Source organism: Thunnus maccoyii, chromosome 4 (assembly GCF_910596095.1).
Source record: "Thunnus maccoyii chromosome 4, fThuMac1.1, whole genome shotgun sequence".
Lineage (NCBI taxonomy): Eukaryota > Metazoa > Chordata > Actinopteri > Scombriformes > Scombridae > Thunnus > Thunnus maccoyii.
Genome location: NC_056536.1, coordinates 7,305,702 through 7,322,917, shown reverse-complemented (window position 1 = coordinate 7,322,917; position 17,216 = coordinate 7,305,702). Strand labels below are relative to the sequence as shown.

The 17,216-nt window shown below is 38.1% G+C and overlaps 1 protein-coding gene across 1 annotated transcript; it reads left to right on the top strand.

The window, feature by feature from the left end:
- The first annotated feature begins 6,366 nt into the window (after positions 1–6,366).
- si:ch211-220i18.4 (SRSF protein kinase 3) lies at positions 6,367–16,946 on the top strand. The gene is made up of 12 exons (XM_042410043.1): positions 6,367–6,521; positions 7,782–7,885; positions 9,972–10,080; positions 10,746–10,833; positions 10,975–11,062; positions 11,420–11,526; positions 12,220–12,388; positions 12,934–13,010; positions 14,016–14,123; positions 15,630–15,699; positions 15,880–15,972; positions 16,129–16,946. Exons 1-12 carry the CDS (start codon positions 6,475–6,477, stop codon positions 16,311–16,313), a joined length of 1,245 nt encoding a protein of 414 aa, XP_042265977.1. The 5' UTR covers positions 6,367–6,474; the 3' UTR covers positions 16,314–16,946.
- The last annotated feature ends 270 nt before the right edge of the window (positions 16,947–17,216 follow it).

The following is a 17,216-nucleotide window of genomic DNA, read 5'->3' as shown; positions in this document are numbered from 1 at the left end:
ACAAATTATTTCATATTTTTTAATAAATCTGTTCCCGCAGGATCAAATTGACTGACATTGCCCTTTATACAGCAATCAGAGGTATGTTTTAAATTTGATTTTCTCTGCATCAGGAGTAGTATATTTGTATTGAATTATTCAAGAATATGTAGACTCAGTGCTTTTTATGTACTGAGCTATTACCAGACTGAATATCTGTCTGAACCCTGTTCAGACCAAAAATGGTCTGTATTAGTGTTGGCATGTTGCTTCAGGTAGCAGTGATGATACAAGAAGTCCAGTTGGAGGGATAGATCCATGTGTTTTGAGACTATTCAGATGCCAAAACAGTGCATCGCACTTTATAATACTGCAAGTCAGTATTTTACAACCCTGGCAAGTTTGTAAAGTCTGGAAACATGACTGCAAACATTTTTATACATATAATTCTCAAACACTGGCTTGGGCAACTATGGTTGTTTACAAAAAAATAGGAACATAATAATTATATTCTTTTTTGGAAATTACATTAGTTGAACAAAATGTTCATGAAAATGAGATGCACTGTGGCCCTTCGTAGTCTCCCGGTGTATCAGTGCGAGGGGTCTCTGAGTTCTTCAAGACCAGCAGTGTAACTTCTCAGTACACTCACAGAAATGTCAATATCTATCAGTACAGTGTTGACATAACATATTGTATGGGAAAGGAACTTGAACGCTTCCTGTAGCATTCTTAAAATTTAAGTAGATTCAAGGATAGGTTTGGACTTTTCAAGTCTATTTAAATACAATATTCAAATGTCAAATGTATATCGACAAGGTTATTAGTGGGCGGAAATTATTCTTCCTATCTCCATAATAGCCGTAAAGCAGTCCCTTCCTATCAGGTAGGATGAATCTCTAACCGGTCTGCAGAATTACATTGAGTGTGTTTTGCCAGTTATCAAGTGGCTCCACATGATCACAGCTGATGGAGGCCACTGAGAGCTTGATCCTAACCGATGCTACCTGGATGAGATGTCCCAAACTGATTTACTGCACAATAGTTGATGCTTCATATGATGTTCACTGTCTGTGTAGATTAGTCACTGCATAAATGCCTATCTATAGATGCCTGTTTTTTGTTTAGCTGTCAACATACCCACATTTCTATTTATTTTTTGAGACATTGAGTGTACAAACCTATTGATGAGGAGGTTCACTCAGTGCAACACCCCTTTTGGCACACTTGCTGTTGGTTCTATGCCATTGATCTCTGTAATTATTGAGAGCTCATAGTACCTTATTACCCCACTAGAACACTGTGCTCCCAGAATGCAGGCTTACTGGTGGTTTCTTCAGTCTCCAAAAGTAGAATGGGAGGTAGAGCCTTCAGCTATCAGGCTCCTCTTGTGGAACCATCTTCCAGATTTGGTCCGGGGGGGCAGACACCCTCTCTACCCTCTCTAAGAAAAGGCTTAAAACTTTCCTTTTTGATAAAGCTTATAATTAGGGCTGACCAAGCTCACCTTGGACCAGCCCTTTGTTATGCTGCTATAGGCCTAGACTGCTGGGGGACTTCCATTGATGCACTGAGCTCCTCTCTCCTCCTCTCCATCTGTATGTATTCATTTACCATTAATGCATGTTACTAACTTGACTTCTTCCCCGGAGTTCTTTGTGCTTTCTCATCCGCAGGAAACCTCATGGACCACACTGACGTGGGGATGTCCTTCTCTTGCTGTTCCTGCTGTTGCTAGTCATGTATCTATTGTTATTGTTGTTGCTGTTGTTCTGCTTCTCTGACCCACTGTGTACAGCATTGTAAATAATTTTTAAAATATATTTAACAGCCCAGTTTCTGTAGGGGTGGATGGCATTTTTTTCCTATATCTTTCCTCCTGTTTCTGTTAAGAGTTATGTCAATGATTTGTATGTTTGTTTCTTTATGTTTAAATAGGTAATTTTAGGTTGATTAGCTGTACTTCCCTTTTGTTTGTTGTTTTGCTGTTAACTCACCCTGAAACCACAACTATGAAATAAACATTTAAAGGCTGCAAAATCCTTAGTTGCTGCTGTTTCTTGGGAGCTGGGTAGAGTGAGTATCATTTTCATGTTGCGCCAGGGTTTCTCTGAGGCTGGGTCATAACAGTATATTTTTAAATTCTTCTGCTTCTTCCAGTTTAAAGGTCCCTGATGATAGACCTACAGAGATGTTTTTGCCTATTTTGCTTGATTAGACCTCTACTTAGGAGTGTGTGGGCCTGCATAGACTGTCTTTGATTGACATCTCCCCTAAAGAAGTAAAACACATTTCCAATCCACTGGAGATAGAAATATGAACGTATATTCTGACTATACAATATATATCTAAAAAACACAGCAATAGAGTGGACAAAAGAGTCATTAAGTTTCATTCAGCATATTCTGCTCATTCGTCATTCACTACATTTGGATCACTCATTCAGTATACAGCAGGTTTAAGTGTTTAGTGTGTTCATAATGGAAAAGTGACAAAATTGACTTTTGATTTATTTTTGTGTGTGCTATTGATGGATAATATTCTCCCACAATGCAATTCACAAAACAAATTGAGGGAGCTACAGTACTCACAGCTGTGGCAGGCTCTGAAGAATGATGGCAGTGTACACACAATATATAAAAAATGTCCCTCTGAAGAAGAGTGTCAGATGGATATATTGGATAGTTGCTTGTAATTACTGTCAAATACTATTTATATACAGTAAATTTCATACATTAATTAGAAAAGTCTGTAGATCTATTGGATAGTTGCTTGTAATTACTTTCAGATAATGTTTATATAATATATATATTTAAAATGACGTTTTTGTAAGCCATTTTTGCATGATCCTATTTTTTTGTACATTATCAAACCACTTTTTTTTTTTTTTTTTTTTTTTTTTTACCAGGAATTTACTGTAAATAGATGAGATAATCACATACAACTAAAGCCTAAAGCTCTCAAGATACCATTAATGGGTGTTAAAGGAAGATAATTTGAATATAATTTTACATAATTTTTTTGTGTTTTACATCCAGAAATGTGTGCTTTGATGGGGCAGTCTTAAGGATAAATTGGATAATTCTATGAATTTACAAAAGAATACTGTATAAAACAAGCCATTATTTCATTTAGGTAATTTTAAGGTATTTCTGCAATGTTTTTCTTTTTTTGTGCACATTTATACATTTATTTAGCATTCTAGCAATATTTTATATTTTTTTGTTTTTATTTTACAACAGTTGGACTGTAAAAATGCAGATAATGTCTACAGTAAATATCTGTATTTTTAAAAAAAAATTCTTTGTAGAATAACTAAAGGGTTTTTTGCCGTTCTTTGACGGTAAGTGGGTTTTTTTTTTTTTTTTTTTTTTTTTTTTTTTTTTTTTTTAACTTTTTTCAACTTTTTAAACTTTTTTTTACATTAAATTTAAAGTAAAAAAACAGAGTGTTGCCTTAATTTTACATTCAGTAATACGATGTGTATTATTTGTATTTTTTACATAGAATTCAATGTAATGTAACATTCAAGACCATTAAGTAAATGAAAAATTCTGTTAAAAAAACTATAATATTCCATTATATTAATTTATAGATTACAGCCTTTATTTTATGGTGAATATTTTTAATAAAAATAATTTACTGTGTTTTTATGGCATTTACACTTAATGCAGAAAAAAACCAAACAAACAAACTATAAAATAATACAGTAAATTTCTGTGAAATAACTTTTTTTTTTTTTTTACAGTGTACGTGTGTGAACTTGGCTTGAGTGTAGCTGTCTTCTACAGGTTAGTAAGAGTTCTGTAAAGCGGCTCCTCCAACACTAAAAACATGATTTATTTATGGTTTGAAGAACTTATAAGTACAAGAAGGTGAATCAACCAGTTGCCAATCATCCGGTTGCTTTCTCAGCCTTATGTTTTCAGTGTTTATGATAAATGTCAGGTTATATCATGAAATATTAGAATGGATTTTCAGAGGTAAAACTGGAACAAAAATGGTCATATAATCACCTGATATTTATCCCCCACTAACCCAGTGATCTAGATCCATGCAGATGCTGTTTTGATGTCTCTCAACAACACACACACACACACATGCTTTCTGGTCCTGCTGGAAGCGTCTTCTTACAGTTCTCTGTAAATGGAAAATAGTAAGAGCCAGCAGGGGCTTTTCCAAGATTACACAGTAATAGCAGGACACAGGAGGATGGATTACAAAAAATCTTGGAACATTAATGCAGTGCAATACAACAGCTTACTGGGTTAAGTTTTCTTTGAGAATTTTTATCAGAGATGTTGGTCCATTAAAATGTAACAATGCCAATAACTGCAGTCTCACAAACGATGGTATACTGTAGTTGAATTCATCAGCTGGCCCCATTTAAATCTCTAAAGCTTTCAAATCAAGCATCCTTCTGGTTTCTGGAGTCCTATGACATACTGTAAAGCTTTTGGCTGTTAGATTGTGGAACACCCTCCCTAATATAAACCCCACCTCAAAGACCATCTTTATTTTTGGCTTTTGGACCTGCAGAACTACCTGCTGTTTCCCAGTGTGTGTTCTGTGTTGCTTATTCTTAAACATCTGACTTTTAAAGGATAGCTGGACATTTTTTCAAGTCTATATCTTAAACCTGCAGTCATGTGAAATTACCTTGTAATGAATTAAATTCTGAAGATGATATTTACTCCTTCTCCCTCATTGAAAAGTCAATGAATGAATGTCTTTGAATATCTAAGTATTGTTCATTTCAAAAATTCAAGAATTCAAGTTTCCACATCACATTTGTGTAAGTTGCATACTGGACCATAACTGGTTTCCAAAAATCATGCTCGTAGGTACATGCTTTAAACTCAGATTTTCAGTGAGCACAGAGAAACTTTCCTCCTTCAGCAGATGAATGTGAAAACATCCTTCTAGTGTCAAACTCTGCACATACATCATTCTGCACAGTGAAGCTCAAACATTCAAATGAGGTAACAATAAGCAAAACACATTTTTGAATTGAGGGGACTTTAAACTAATGTGGGAGCAGAAAGGTACTTCTAGGTTCTAGTTGAAGTAAGAAAAAATACATGTGCCAAAATTCATTATAGTCTGTTTGGCCTTACTAGTTTTCATGTGTATTTTCACATACATTAACATGCCCACAGTGCAAGTCCACCACTTCATCCATAGTGTGCTCCAGTTAGAACTGTTAAGGAGCCCAGATAAGAACCTGTCTGACTATAAACAGTTATGCACGTGAGGTTGAGAGGCCTTTGATATCTGAAAGGTGAAGGCCAACTGCTCTCACATTTAAGTCCCATCACATTTCCAACACACACACACACACACACACACACACACACACATTTCATCTCACCTAGTCTCACTCCTTTCACCCTGATCATATTTTTCTCAGTTTTTCTCTTTGTATTCTGTGCTTTGTTACCCAGCAGCCCTTTGGCTCTGTGGTAATCTTGTGCTATGTCAGAGAAGGAGTGTTAACAGTTTGGTGATGGCAACAGAAAGCAGAGAATCAGTCTTTGGGATGTGGAAAGTTTTCCGAACACGCGTGACATACACACTCACACTCACACATACGGTTGAGAAGGCTGAAACATCTAGTGTATATTTAGAAAGATTACACCGCGTGTTTAGCACAAAATGCTGTTTTCCTCAAAAGATCCCCAAAGTTCTTTTTGAGTTTTAAAGTGCTTCAGATTACGGTTAACATGCATTCACACCTGTGATCTACCCCTTCAAACATCAATAGCTAACGGGTAAAATATCACAGCTCAGAAGGGGATGCCCAGTGTTGGCAAAAAAAGGGAGCCTTCCTCATTTGACCTTCGTTCCCATGACTTTATTGTGATACTTTATATCGTGTTGGAGAACGGGGATCCCATTCTCAAGCCAGGTTTAGAAATCTGTGATCCCTGTGGCCCGTGGGTCAAACTGCCTGCGAGACAGTGCGAAAAAAAATCAGCAGCTGTCACTCCCTCTCTTCCCACAGTCTGTTTGGCCTCACGCGACACTCTTTTCATCTTTTAAGCTCTTTGCTCTCTCTGTCATGGCTTTCCCACAGTAGAGGACAAGGAAATTGAGGAAGAGAGAGAGAGAGAGACGGAGCATCAGAGCAGGAGTGAAAGAAGAATATAAATCACACAGGGAAGCAGGTAAAGGCTTCACAGTGAGTTGCAGTAGGAGGCTGTTGGGGATTTCCATGTTTAGACCCTGCTGACTATTGCTGCTGCCGTTCCCAGTCTCCTGACAGATCCAGCAGACCCCCCTCCATATCCCCCAACCTCTCAACTGCTCAACTGTTCTCAAGTGGTGCAACATTAAAGGTGCAGTTTCACTTACTATTGCTACTGTATCTACTTCTCTCCTCAGTTTATGCCAGATATTTGACCTCTGCAGGCTACAGATATCCATCATTTTACTTCGAGATACCGGCTCTTTGATTGTTCCACTGGCTGCTGTCTCTGCAGGCTAAACCGCACTATGCAGAGGAGTCCCCACTCAGCTAGAGCTGTTCAACAGCATCACATGTGAGTATAGAAACTTTTTATTCATGAGATAGTACAAAAGTCGTATTGTTCAACTTTCAACACTTGAAAATGTAACTGCAGACAGACTGTGTTTAAATCCTGAACACACATAAGATGTGTGAAAATTTGGTAATTTTCTTTTCTGCATGAACATTTTTACTAGAAACTGGAAGTCTGGAAAATTTTTTACACTGCATTTCCTTGCATTCTTTTATTGATTTCATTAATATGTAGCCTGGCTCATAAACCTTTTTTTCCCATGGCCGCTGCCATGCAGTATGAGGCAGTTAAGTTTAGCAGAGCAGTGTACAAATAAAGCATGCCAGCATTACTTTAAGCATCATGGAGTTGACTTAAATGGTAGTTTAGAGTTTCAGATGGGTTATCACAGTGCCAAGTCCTCCCAGGTCTTCATGTTGCAAATGTTGCAGGAAAAAAGAAAATAACTGCTAAAATTAATGTTTACAAAATTTTCAAAAATACACTCTCTAGTACTGTATGTACTGTACATCTAAGAATAATACAAATTCTAGTGTATGTCATAGAAATCAGATTTGTGTTCAGTATTTTCAGATATGACATGACATAAGACTCTTCTAGCCATTGGCCATATGGTAGATATCTACAGCAGCTGGGATACATGGTTATCAGGTTGCGTGAATGAAATGCAAAATGATTTACAGCTGAGTCAGAAATAGTGTAACTTCCGATGCTGCTTGCCCGCTCTCAGCCAGGCAGTGGGACAAGTTTCCATGGCAGGTTGAGTCTGTGAGAAACTCTAAAAGTAGTTCAACTGTCCTGGCTGCCCCCAGCAACTCAACACTGACACATTCACATATGAAGAGGATGCACAGGCAGTAACGCAGGAGACTACATGCTGTTGTTGTGTCCCCACAGAATAATGCATTCACTGATTCACACACCTGTACATCTGTGTTTGTGTGTGTGTATGTGTGTGGTCCAGGTATTCCTCACGTTGTGGGGACATACACAATCATGTTGTGGGGACTCACCTTTCTTATGGGGACAAAAAGCAAGTCCCCTTAATATAAATCATTAATTTTAGGGTAAAGACTTGGTTTGAAGTTGACGTTAGTTTAGGGTTATGTTAAGGGTAGGGTTTAGGGTTAGGCAAGTAGTGGTTGTGTAGTGTAGTAGAGTAATGTCCTCTGAAGTGATGGAAACACAACTGTGTGTGTGTGTGTGTGTGTGTGTGTGTGTGTGTGTGCATGTGTGTGTGTGTGTTTATGTGTGTTACAGGAGTAAAGCTGGGTCGTCTAATAGTTTTCAGGCCCTAGGATGCCACGAACAGCTGGATCCCAAGGACAGCCAGGACTCTGAGGACCCCAGAGAATACTGTTACGGTACGGCAGAGTCTCTTAACTCACGCCATCATCTGCACATGTACTCATTAACTGCTGTCACCATTTCTACACTTTTATAGTCAGCCTCTCCATCCCCTCAGAGCAGCACTCACTTGGTGCGTGCTAAATGATTCTTTCACCAACAATGCAGACTATCCTGTTGTAATATGGTTCAGGCTGCAACGGTGGCCATTCATTGTGAATGAAGCTTAAAATCTCTACAGTCTTCAAACACAGTATGAGAACATGTTGCTGTTAAATTCTGCAATTTCTCCTGGCCATTTTTTTCTTTTCCTTCCCTCTAAAGTTGTAGCTCCAGTATACTACTCAAAACAAGACGTGCCTTATGTTTGTATGGGGACATGAAAACATGGATATGTGAAACAAAAAAAATCCACTTAGTACAACATTTGACATAATTATGTGCTTGTCTTCAGTTACTCCACTTATCACAAGTTGCTCTACAGTTCTATTGAAAATGATTGTCAAAATTCAGTCAAGGAACCAAAACTAAATAGTTTAATAAGACTTAAAAGTCTCTGCTGTCTCCGTGAGGTTATATTGACAGGTACAGTGGTGTTTTGTGCTAAATGCTAAGAGCATCATGCTAACATTTTCTAATTCATACTATTCATTGGTAGTAGTTGTCATTTCTTCTTCAGCATGATGCTGGTCTATGCTGTTTTTGTCAGTAGGGCACACTGCTAGCATGACTAAAAAGTCCAAAATCTATATATCAGGTGATTGTATTTTTTACAGGCACAACAAAAACAAACATGCAGATCCCTTAAATTTGTATATTAAAGAATTGTGAACAAGATATCTACTCAGTTCAAAAATAGACATGTCAGTGCTCTCTGGTGGACAAACCATGTAATGGAGACACCTTTTCTAAACCATGTCAGACATGTCTTCTGTATTTCTGTTCTCCAATTTCTTGTCGCTCATCAACTGATTTATACACCAATACCAATAAGCTAATATCAACTTTGGCTCAAAAAGTTTTCTGGATTGATTAGATAATATTTAATATGGAATAACAAGGCAGTGCTGTGGATTTCTAAGAGGTTGCAAGATAAATCTGAGGAGTAATGAGATGATTAACACACACTAGAGTTTTTTTTGGATACTTTTTACTCTACTTTTACTCTAAAATAATTAAAAATGAAACTGTTGTAAAAGGGAAATATCACTTTGCTTTAACTACATCTCATGGATGACACAAACAAAAAAGTTTGTTGTGTGATTCTTGCTCTTCATTTTTGATCATCCACATACTGTATTCCGAACTCTTTTCTGATGGCACAGTAACTATATATATAGGTTACATCCTTTAGTCTGAAGTGCCCTCATTAGGCAACACGTGAACTTGTTTTGGCAATAGATACAACTACAAAACAGAATATCTGAATATTTCTAGCTTGTGACCTGTAAATGCAAAGAGCTGCTTTTCTCAACCCTCGTCACTACACTCTCTCCTTTCATCACCACTTCATCTTCACATGAACTTTAACTTGCAGTATCTTCTTGGCAACTTGCCATCCTGACCTTGGTCAATGTTCTCCCTTCCTTACCTGCTAGCTGTGCAGGTCTCTGCGTGTACCTCTTAAAAGCAGATAAGCTGCTGGGTAGTGATACCACAGACACCTGACACAGCAATAAATCATATACCGGCTTATATCATTTTCACTTTTAATAGAAATAGAGATTCAATGTCAAGATCTCTGACAATGTCCAGGACCTGTGTGTCATTCTGGCTGAAAGAGAACTGATACAGGCTTATGCATCATCATTTTTCAGTGTCCCACTGGCAGATTTGAATGTCTTACTCACTACAGACATGTTATAGCTTAGAGGAAGTTGTAATGCCAGAAATATCTTTAGTGCCGCACTTTAGTCCTCTTTCTGTTAGCTCTCTAAACACCAGATGAAAAATGTATACTATATGATGAGAAGATTTTACATTTCAGTCATTATATGGCTATAAGATCAAGAGAGCAACCCTGCAACAGATACTTAAATTAAAATGTCATGCAAACAGTTGAATAATAGATTTGAATCCATATATTCATTTGTATCTCCTCAGGTGGGTACCACCCTGTTCAAATAGGTGACACATTCAACAGAAGATACAAGGTGGTTTCTAAGCTTGGCTGGGGCTATTTCTCCACTGTGTGGCTCTGTCTGGACCTCAGGTAGGCTTTAATAGGGAATGTCTGAAAATTATTGAAATGGGAAGGGGGGTGAATCTTACATTTCACTTTTCAAAAAGCTAGAGCCTCTCCGGCATTATGAATATTTTCTGTGGGTCTCAGTTTTCACAATAACCACCACTGTGCACAATAAAGGCACAAAATTGCAACAGTAACTCCCCAATTCACAGCAAACAAACAAAAAAACTTAAATATTCCAGCTACACTCTATTTTTTAATTTAAGAGATATTAGATAAAAATCAAAGAATGGGCCAACTTTATATGTTACATTTTTTTCCTTCCTATTATGATGCAGACTAAAGAGAAGAAGGAAACAACTACTGGAAGAGATATATGTATTTCCCAAAACTGACATAATGGTCCTATTTGCTAGTGACTGTGATGGGAAAAATAAAATTAATCCCTTGAGGGAAGGCTAAAATGTAAGTTTTAGATGAGGACACTGAGACATTGAACTTTGTGTTTCATGATTATAATTGTCTCATTATCATATAATGATAAAATAAATATATTTGAATATCAAAACACCCATTTTAATGACACCAAATCTCAGTTTTCATGGCTTCAGTAGAGATTAAACTATTCTGTTCTCTGTATACCGTGTACTGGTCTGATGTGGTGTGTGATATGACATCTGTGTTAGCAGGCTGGGTCGGCGCGTTGCCGTGAAGGTGCTGAAGAGCGGAGCAGGCTTCACCGAGGCAGGACAGGATGAACTGGCTCTCCTACGATGTGTTAGTCACCCGTAACTTCTGTTTCTCCTCCCGAACATGTCTTACTCTTGCTGTCAAATGTCATTTCTTTGGATTTTACATATTTATTTGCAGTTTAGAACAGACTCTCACTCCTCCACCTCCTCTTCTCTCTTTCATCAGGCCAGTGGTCCTTCGAGCCGTCATCCCGCCAGTCAAAGGATTGTTCAGCTGCTAGATGAGTTCAAGCTGGCCGGGGTCAACGGGGTCCGTATCCTTTTTACAGACTGTCATTTCTTGGCCTCGCATTCTGAACCTGACACCGAGGACTAAAGAGTTATCATGTGTGGAGGTGTGTGCTTGTGTATAAAAGAGCTACCAGATGGTACCAAATAGTTACCATTACCATGGATGGTACCAGATACCAAATGGTTAGACAGTCAATATCGAAGTATGATAAAATGTACATACCTCATAAATAATTTAACTCTGCAAACTTTAACAAAACAGTGTTTTCAGAGATGTAGTGACAGATAATATGCTGATAGCATTATGGCCCACTGTATTGCATTGGATCATATTGTGAATACTGCTAGCCAATAGCTTGACCTTAATGCCTGCTGATTAGACATATGCCTAGTGCTGGAGCTGCTGGGGCCTGACCTGAGGAGCTGGCAGCTATGTTTTGGAAATCCAGGACTGCCGCAGCCATGGGTCAAACAAATACTTACTCAAGTAAGGAATATGAGTTTAAGAGATAAAAACTGTATTTTATTGAACACTGTCAGCTGCAGGAAATTAGGAACTCTTTGGATGCTGATTGCTTGCAGATTCAGAGTAATATTTTAAAAGGCTGATGAAATTTAGCCACAAAAAAACTCCCCTGAAGAAAAACCTGACCATCTGACTTGTTTTTTCATTTCTGTTTGTCTACAATTAAACAAAAGAGATATAACATGTTAGTTAGGGAGCTTTATAGGTGCTGTAGGTGGGTTTGTTTTCTGTACACTGTTTGTTTTCTGTTTTCCCTGCTTGCAGTCTTTATGCTAAGCTAAGCTAATCACCTGCTGGCACTAGAATAGTGGACAGCAAAACTTACAATTTACAGCAAAAAAGCAAATAAGCAAATAAATATTTTACAAAATGTGAAACTACTATTTTAATGGGCAATAATCGATGGATTTTTTAATGTCGCAAAAACATTATGGGTTCACACAACTGAAAATCAGAAATAGCTGGTACATATGTGGTTACACATGGTCGTGCACATTTTTTGTTTGTTTGCTCTGAAATATTAGTGTTAAGCCCTGGCATCCTCATTACTTTGAGCTAACAGTTTTCATAGATAAAGTCACACAGGTCAAGGAATGGTTTAGTACTAGTTGTATGTAAGAAAACATCAGCATAACTGGTTTTTGTTTTCTGTAGGTTCTGCAGGGTCTGGACTACCTTCACACTCAGTGTAAAATCATCCACACGGACATCAAGCCAGAGAACATCCTGCTGTGTCTGGAGGAGCAGTGCCAAAAAGTACCAGCAGGGGGAAGCAACTCCTCCTCTGTCTCTGTACTAACTGGGAAGGAAGCCAAGTCCACAGGCACAGTTGGTTTTTTTATTGCAACAGATGCTGAAGATTGTTTAAGAGTGAAGTCTCAGGGCTGCACAGTTTACAGCTGAGCTGCATCCATATAGAATTCATCAAATGTGTGTACAGAGCAGATATACTTCTGTGCCAAATTTAAGCTTTTAATGTAAAAACTCTGCCTAGTGCCACACAATTTGGGCCTATATTGATATATTTGGTATTATTGCCATTAAAAAGCAGCACGATCAATAATCAGAGCATATTATACCATGAAAAAAGAAAAGAAAGGAATAAGAATAAAAAATCTATTTCTAATCATTTTGTATGTAATCAAACACATTGTATCATTTTCAAATGATCAGATATGGACTACCTAACTGTCCAGTGTCTCAATTTCTCATAAAAGCTTCCAGCATAATTTCTAGCAAACTCATGTACATAAATATACTGTACATGCCACAATTTACATTTAATGTTTGGATAGTGTTGATGTTATTGTTTTTCCTTGGTATGTTTTAGATGTTCTAATAAATGTTATTCATTGTTGTTTCTTTTAGAAAAGGAGCAGATGAACCCCTGCAGATTAAAGGAAAATACAGTGAAGATCGCTGACCTGGGCAGCTCCTGCTGGGTGGTCAGTAGTTGCTCTGTGCTTTTACATACAGTCATTAATAGAGCTCTCACTTCGATATATTACATTAGCCTATAGTTATGAAGTTGTTTGTAAAATCTTGCAATTCTAGACCTACAGGAGGGACTATACAAGAGTTTTGGTTTCATATAATCTTAAAACCCCTGACAACTTTTTTCATTCAATGTATTCCGATTGGTGTATGGAAGTATGTGACATCGCCTTTTCTCAACTGAGCCCCACCCACTCCAAACCAGTGAGAAAAGGCAGGAATAAAAACACAAATACAGAAATCTCTCATGTAAAATATCTTAAATTGTTCAAACCTCATTGTGCTAATGTTGAACCATTGCCCATAGTAATAAGCTAATTGAGGGAATGGCCAGGGGCTTTAAGGCACTGAATATCTTTTTTGTCCATTAGTTCATTGCTATGAAGTGTGTGGAGATGATGTCAAGCATCTCTGTGGACCAATCAGGATTTAACAACATTTGAATCCAAATGTGATGTCAGTTGTGGGATTGTTTTCTTATGTTGTAGCACCTTCAGTTACACCTAATAAAGCCATAATCACACAGTCCTGGTGAAGCACATTAGCTGAGTTTATGAGTGTTAAACTATTTATAAATAGTAATTAACAGTGTTTACGGGGAAATACTTGATTACAAACCTTGCTTTCAGGGTATCAAAAAAAATAAGTAAGTAAGTAAGTATGTAGGATTTAGTGGCATCTAGCGTGAGGTGAGGTTGCAGATTGCAACCATCTGAATCACAAATACACCCCCCTCCAAACATGTAGGAGAACCTATAGTGGCTGAGAAACTTGACTAAACTTGACGAAACTACACTTTGCACCTTTAAATGAAGTTATATGTATTTTCGGGATTAACTTTTTTTATATGCTACATGACAATTTACTCTCAGTTATGTAGAAACCCTAATTTGTTGCACATAACAAAGACCTGAATTAAACCTTTCTATCTGTTTTGCTTCTCTTTCTTTGAGCAGTACAAGCATTTCTGTGAAGAGATCCAGACCCGCCAGTATCGCTCTCTAGAGGTTTTACTGGGATCTGAGTATGGCCCGCCTGCTGACATCTGGAGCGTCGCCTGTATGGTGAGAGAAAAACCAATAAGATGCTGACACTGAGTGAAATATTAAAATCCAAAACTCCATCTTGTTTATACTGACCCCATTTTATCAGATGGAAATATTACAGATGTCCTCTAAATCATTTTATAAACTCTTCTCCCCAAAATTCAGCCTGACACATTTTATATCCTTGGAAACTTTGGGATCTCTGCTAGAATTTAAAATAAAGTTCCAGGAGTTCGAACAAAGTTTGGTTGCATAGCAAGAGCTTGTACTGACTGTTGAACAGGCAGAGTTTTGCCAGATCTGTTAAAGGGCTGCCTGAGGCCACTGGGTCCCTACTAGGTCTCTAAAATCTGACATGAGGGCAAAATTAGAAATGTCAGTTCAATACAAATTCTATGCTTTACCCATGTAGCTGTCTACCACAAAGGAAAAATTAATGACTAAGCGGGATTCATACTAAAATCAGCCCTGCATTAAAACAGTGTAGGGAGCCGCCTTGGTGGGGCCGTGTTGTTTAAGTACCAGTGAGACAATGAAATACAATCCAAGAAGTCCAGTTGGAATAATAATGTGTTTAATGTGGCTTATCAGATGCCAAAACACCCCACAGCGGTTTTTAATACTCACAGACAGGATAATACAACTCTAAACAGCAGAGACATAGCTTTCACATTACAAAGTAATCCACCAGGAATGTGTGCTTGCATGTGTATGATTGGCCAGTGCAGCACCTTGCAGCATGATGTCATGTTGCGTTGCAGCAAAAGTTGAGCCAGGTTCAACTTTTTTGCTAGATGACCCTGTGTTGTTTTGCTGAAGCTCTCTGCGTTTGCACCCCCACTGTGTCAATGCACCCCATTCAGATGAATGACGTTTTTTCACGCAAGGATAATGTCGCCCTGAATGTGGCCAACGGGTCTATAGCCGTGATAGTGGCTCTGAGAGACTGTTTGGACGCAGCTGTGCATTGAGCTAAATGCTATCTTCTAAAATGCTCCAAATGAATGCCAACATGCTGATGTTTAGCAGGTATAATGATTTGAATGTTCACCATCTTAGTTTTGCATGTTAGCGAGCTAACATTCACAAATTCGCACTAAAAACAAACAGCTGAGGCTGATGGGAATGTCATTAGTTTTGCAGGTTTTTAGTCATAACCAAAGTATTGGAAAAATTAAAATGTTGACTTGATGATGATGCTAGATGAAAATTTAAAGCATCACCAAAGTTATTATAGTTTCTGAAGGGAGAAATTTTGCTCAAATGTCAACCTCATAGTGGCACTACAGGAAAAGTCAGGGGATCACCAAAGCAGTAGGCTTCATCCTCTGGGGACCATGACTGTATGAAATGTCATGGCAATCCATCCAGTAGCTGTTGAGATAAACATAGGCTGTAGCAGTTTGTGCCACAATTAAAAAACAAAAAGTTGAGTCACTGCTCAGTGTGGTAGGATTGGTCTTCTCTATAGACACTAACTTGGCCACACATCTCACTCTGTAATTTTCTCTTGCATTCACTCAGGCCTTTGAGTTGGTCACTGGAGACTCCTTGTTTGAACCCAAAGCCAGCGGGTCCCTCTCCCTGGAGGAAGGTACTGTTCAATACAGTGTGCTGACACTGATATGGGCGTGACAAGTACTCACACAGGATTAAATGAGATTACACTGTGACTTCATTGAGCCCCTATTGTAAATGTTGATGCAGTGTTTGCTAATGTATGCTGTAATTTTGTGTGTCTCATGCCTACATGTGTTCCCTCCATCCCTGTCAGACCATATAGCCCAGATCATGGAGCTGCTTGGTAAAATCCCACCAGCTGTTGCTTTGTCTGGTAAATACTCTGCAGAATACTTCAATCACAGAGGTAAGAGTGCAACTTGTTTTTTGTACTTTGTTTGCTAGTGCAATTGCTCATAATTTAGAGACTCATATACATTTTCTTTTAGCAGCAATTATTTCTAAATTTATGATTTTATAATTGATACTCATGAGCACCCATGTGTAATATGTCATCATCCAGGTGATCTGCGACATGTTGGACTGCTGAGGTTCTGGAGTCTCTATGACGTTCTGGTGGAGAAATACCACTTCCTGTTGGAGGAGGCCTCCGGATTCTCAGACTTCCTTCTTTGCATGTTGGATTATTATCCGGAGAGGAGGGCCACTGCTGCACAATGCCTCTGCCACCCTTGGCTGACCTCCTGAGAAATTCCTAAAGGCCCTATAGGCCTCATCCCCATCTGCAGTCCAAACAGACATGGCTGACGTGGCCAATTTCTGAACTTGCCAGCCACAAAATCTGTGGGATGCTAAAAATCCACAGGGAATCTTTGAAATTTTATACTAAAAGAATCCAAAAGAGCTATTTAGACAACAGTTTGTATATCTCACTCACTCTGTTTTGTAAGATTTTTTGGAATGTGTCATGTTGTTCTTATTCAACACCAGATAGAGAACAGTCTTCTCTCCGCTGTTGCCCCTTTTTGCACTTTATGCTGCAAAGGTGTTTCCTCACCTGTAGATCTTTCCTAGGTTAGCAAGGTTGCTAGACTGCCCAACCTTTGAGCCTTATTTGTACTGTAGCAGCTCTTTTGAAGAGAATATGATTGTGTATTGTCTATTACACTCACAGGCCTGTCACTGCTAGCCAGTGTGAAGTTGTCAATATGATGCTAACTCTGAGTGCAGCTTTTTTACACTAAGATCGAATGTGCAATGGAATGAGAGAATACAAAATGTATACATGAAATGAACTTCCACACTGAATGCTTTTCTTTTAACTTATGTTTTGTACCATTTAATGAACAGCTTTAAAGAATAAAACTGATTAATTGCAGTGCAAAAGTAAGTCAAGTCAAATTTTTAAGTTTAGTCCAAAATTATTTTTGTTTTTATTTGTTTTTAAGATTTTTTATCTTTATTTGATAGTGAAAGTAGAGATACAGACATGCAGCAAAGGTCCCCAGCTGGAATCAAACTGAAGACATTGCTGTTACATGGTATGCATATAAACCACTGACCACTAAACACCCCTTTTCTTATATTCTATTCTTTATTTTTTAAAGCCTGTATTCAAATTAAATGTCTAGATTAGAGGCAGCTCCCACA